The 1211-nt window shown below is 47.7% G+C and overlaps 1 protein-coding gene across 1 annotated transcript in view; it reads right to left on the minus strand.

Annotated features, from left to right (window-relative positions):
• Nucleotides 1-1211, minus strand: part of LOC106817052 (putative adenosylhomocysteinase 3) — a 54228-nt gene that overhangs the window by 50201 nt on the left and 2816 nt on the right. Inside the window, exon 2 of the mRNA XM_014821701.1 lies at nucleotides 254-341. Within this exon, the coding sequence (XP_014677187.1) occupies nucleotides 254-341 (88 nt within the window). The remainder of the gene's footprint in view (nucleotides 1-253; nucleotides 342-1211) is intronic.

Consider the following 1211-nt stretch of genomic DNA (forward strand, 5'->3'; position numbering starts at 1 on the left):
GCGTGTGTGTGTGCGTGTGTGTGTGTGTGTCACTGTGTGTGCGTGTGTGCATATTGTATGGTCGGTGGGAACATCAGCCCTCTGTGGTGGGTGAGGGGGAGGAGTGGGGCCCCTCTTCTATCATGTTCCCACGGTGCGTTGGGGGGAGCAGGCATCCTCTGTACTTGGAACCTCACTGACAGCCGAAAACATCCCCGGCCGCCAACGAACAATACGAAAATAGAGCGTCAAAAAACAATAGAGCGTCACTCACCAGAGGAGCTGAAGCTGTCGTTCGACGACTGCGAGAGGGAGCGGTTGCGGTATCGCGGTCCGCGCTTGGTCCCTGTAACCTTGGAATCCTGCAAGAGACGGAAGAAATAGCGGGAACTAGTACGGAGGCCAGACGATCGAGCGCGCGCTGCAGGGGGAGCCACTGTATGTCTCTCGTGTGTTGCGTGTTCACTAGTGGGTGGTGTAGCAATTGAGAAGATACCGAGCAACTGAGATACTGAGATACTGTAGCAATTGTGAAGATACTGCCAGTTTTGCGGACCGTAACAGCAAAATACCGATTAAACAGACAACAAAGTCCTTTTTTTCCCTTTAAACTTTTCACCCTCGAAAAAAATTCGAGTCTCTGACATTTTCCGGCAGCAGAAAAATGCTTGCCCAGAAAAATGGATATGTATGTGTTTAACAGTGACTTCTTGTGTCGGGGCGGCTTTCTGGTGAGAATATGAGAGAGAGAGAGATAGATAGATAGATAGATAGATAGAGAGATAGAGAGAGAGATACCAAAAAATAAATTCTTAAATCTAAGACGTTTTGCAATTTCTTAAGAAAAAGACGAAAAAACTCACAACAAACATGCAAACTGCGACACATGTGACATTTCCTCCTCACCCCGACACCCGGTGACATAGTAGTGACACCAACGTTTACTACGGCTGCGGCTAGCAACGCTTCCGTCCGCTCCTTCGCCGGAAACCACAAATCAGCTTACCGACAGACGTAGGCGACTGTGCATCAGTAACACCGAGCTGCTAAATTAGGCAATATGCGAGTGGGCGGTGATAAAGGAAGAATGCATAGCTCTAGGACTCTATGATACGATGCTACAATATAATGAAAGCGATCACAATATTGGAGTGGGTTGTGATAGAGGAAGGATGCATAGCTCTAGATATGATGTTACAATATGATGAAAGCGATCACAATATTGGAGTGGG

The sequence above is a fragment of the Priapulus caudatus genome, unplaced genomic scaffold (assembly GCF_000485595.1).
Source record: "Priapulus caudatus unplaced genomic scaffold, Priapulus_caudatus-5.0.1 Scaffold1578, whole genome shotgun sequence".
Classification (NCBI taxonomy): domain Eukaryota; kingdom Metazoa; phylum Priapulida; class Priapulimorpha; order Priapulimorphida; family Priapulidae; genus Priapulus; species Priapulus caudatus.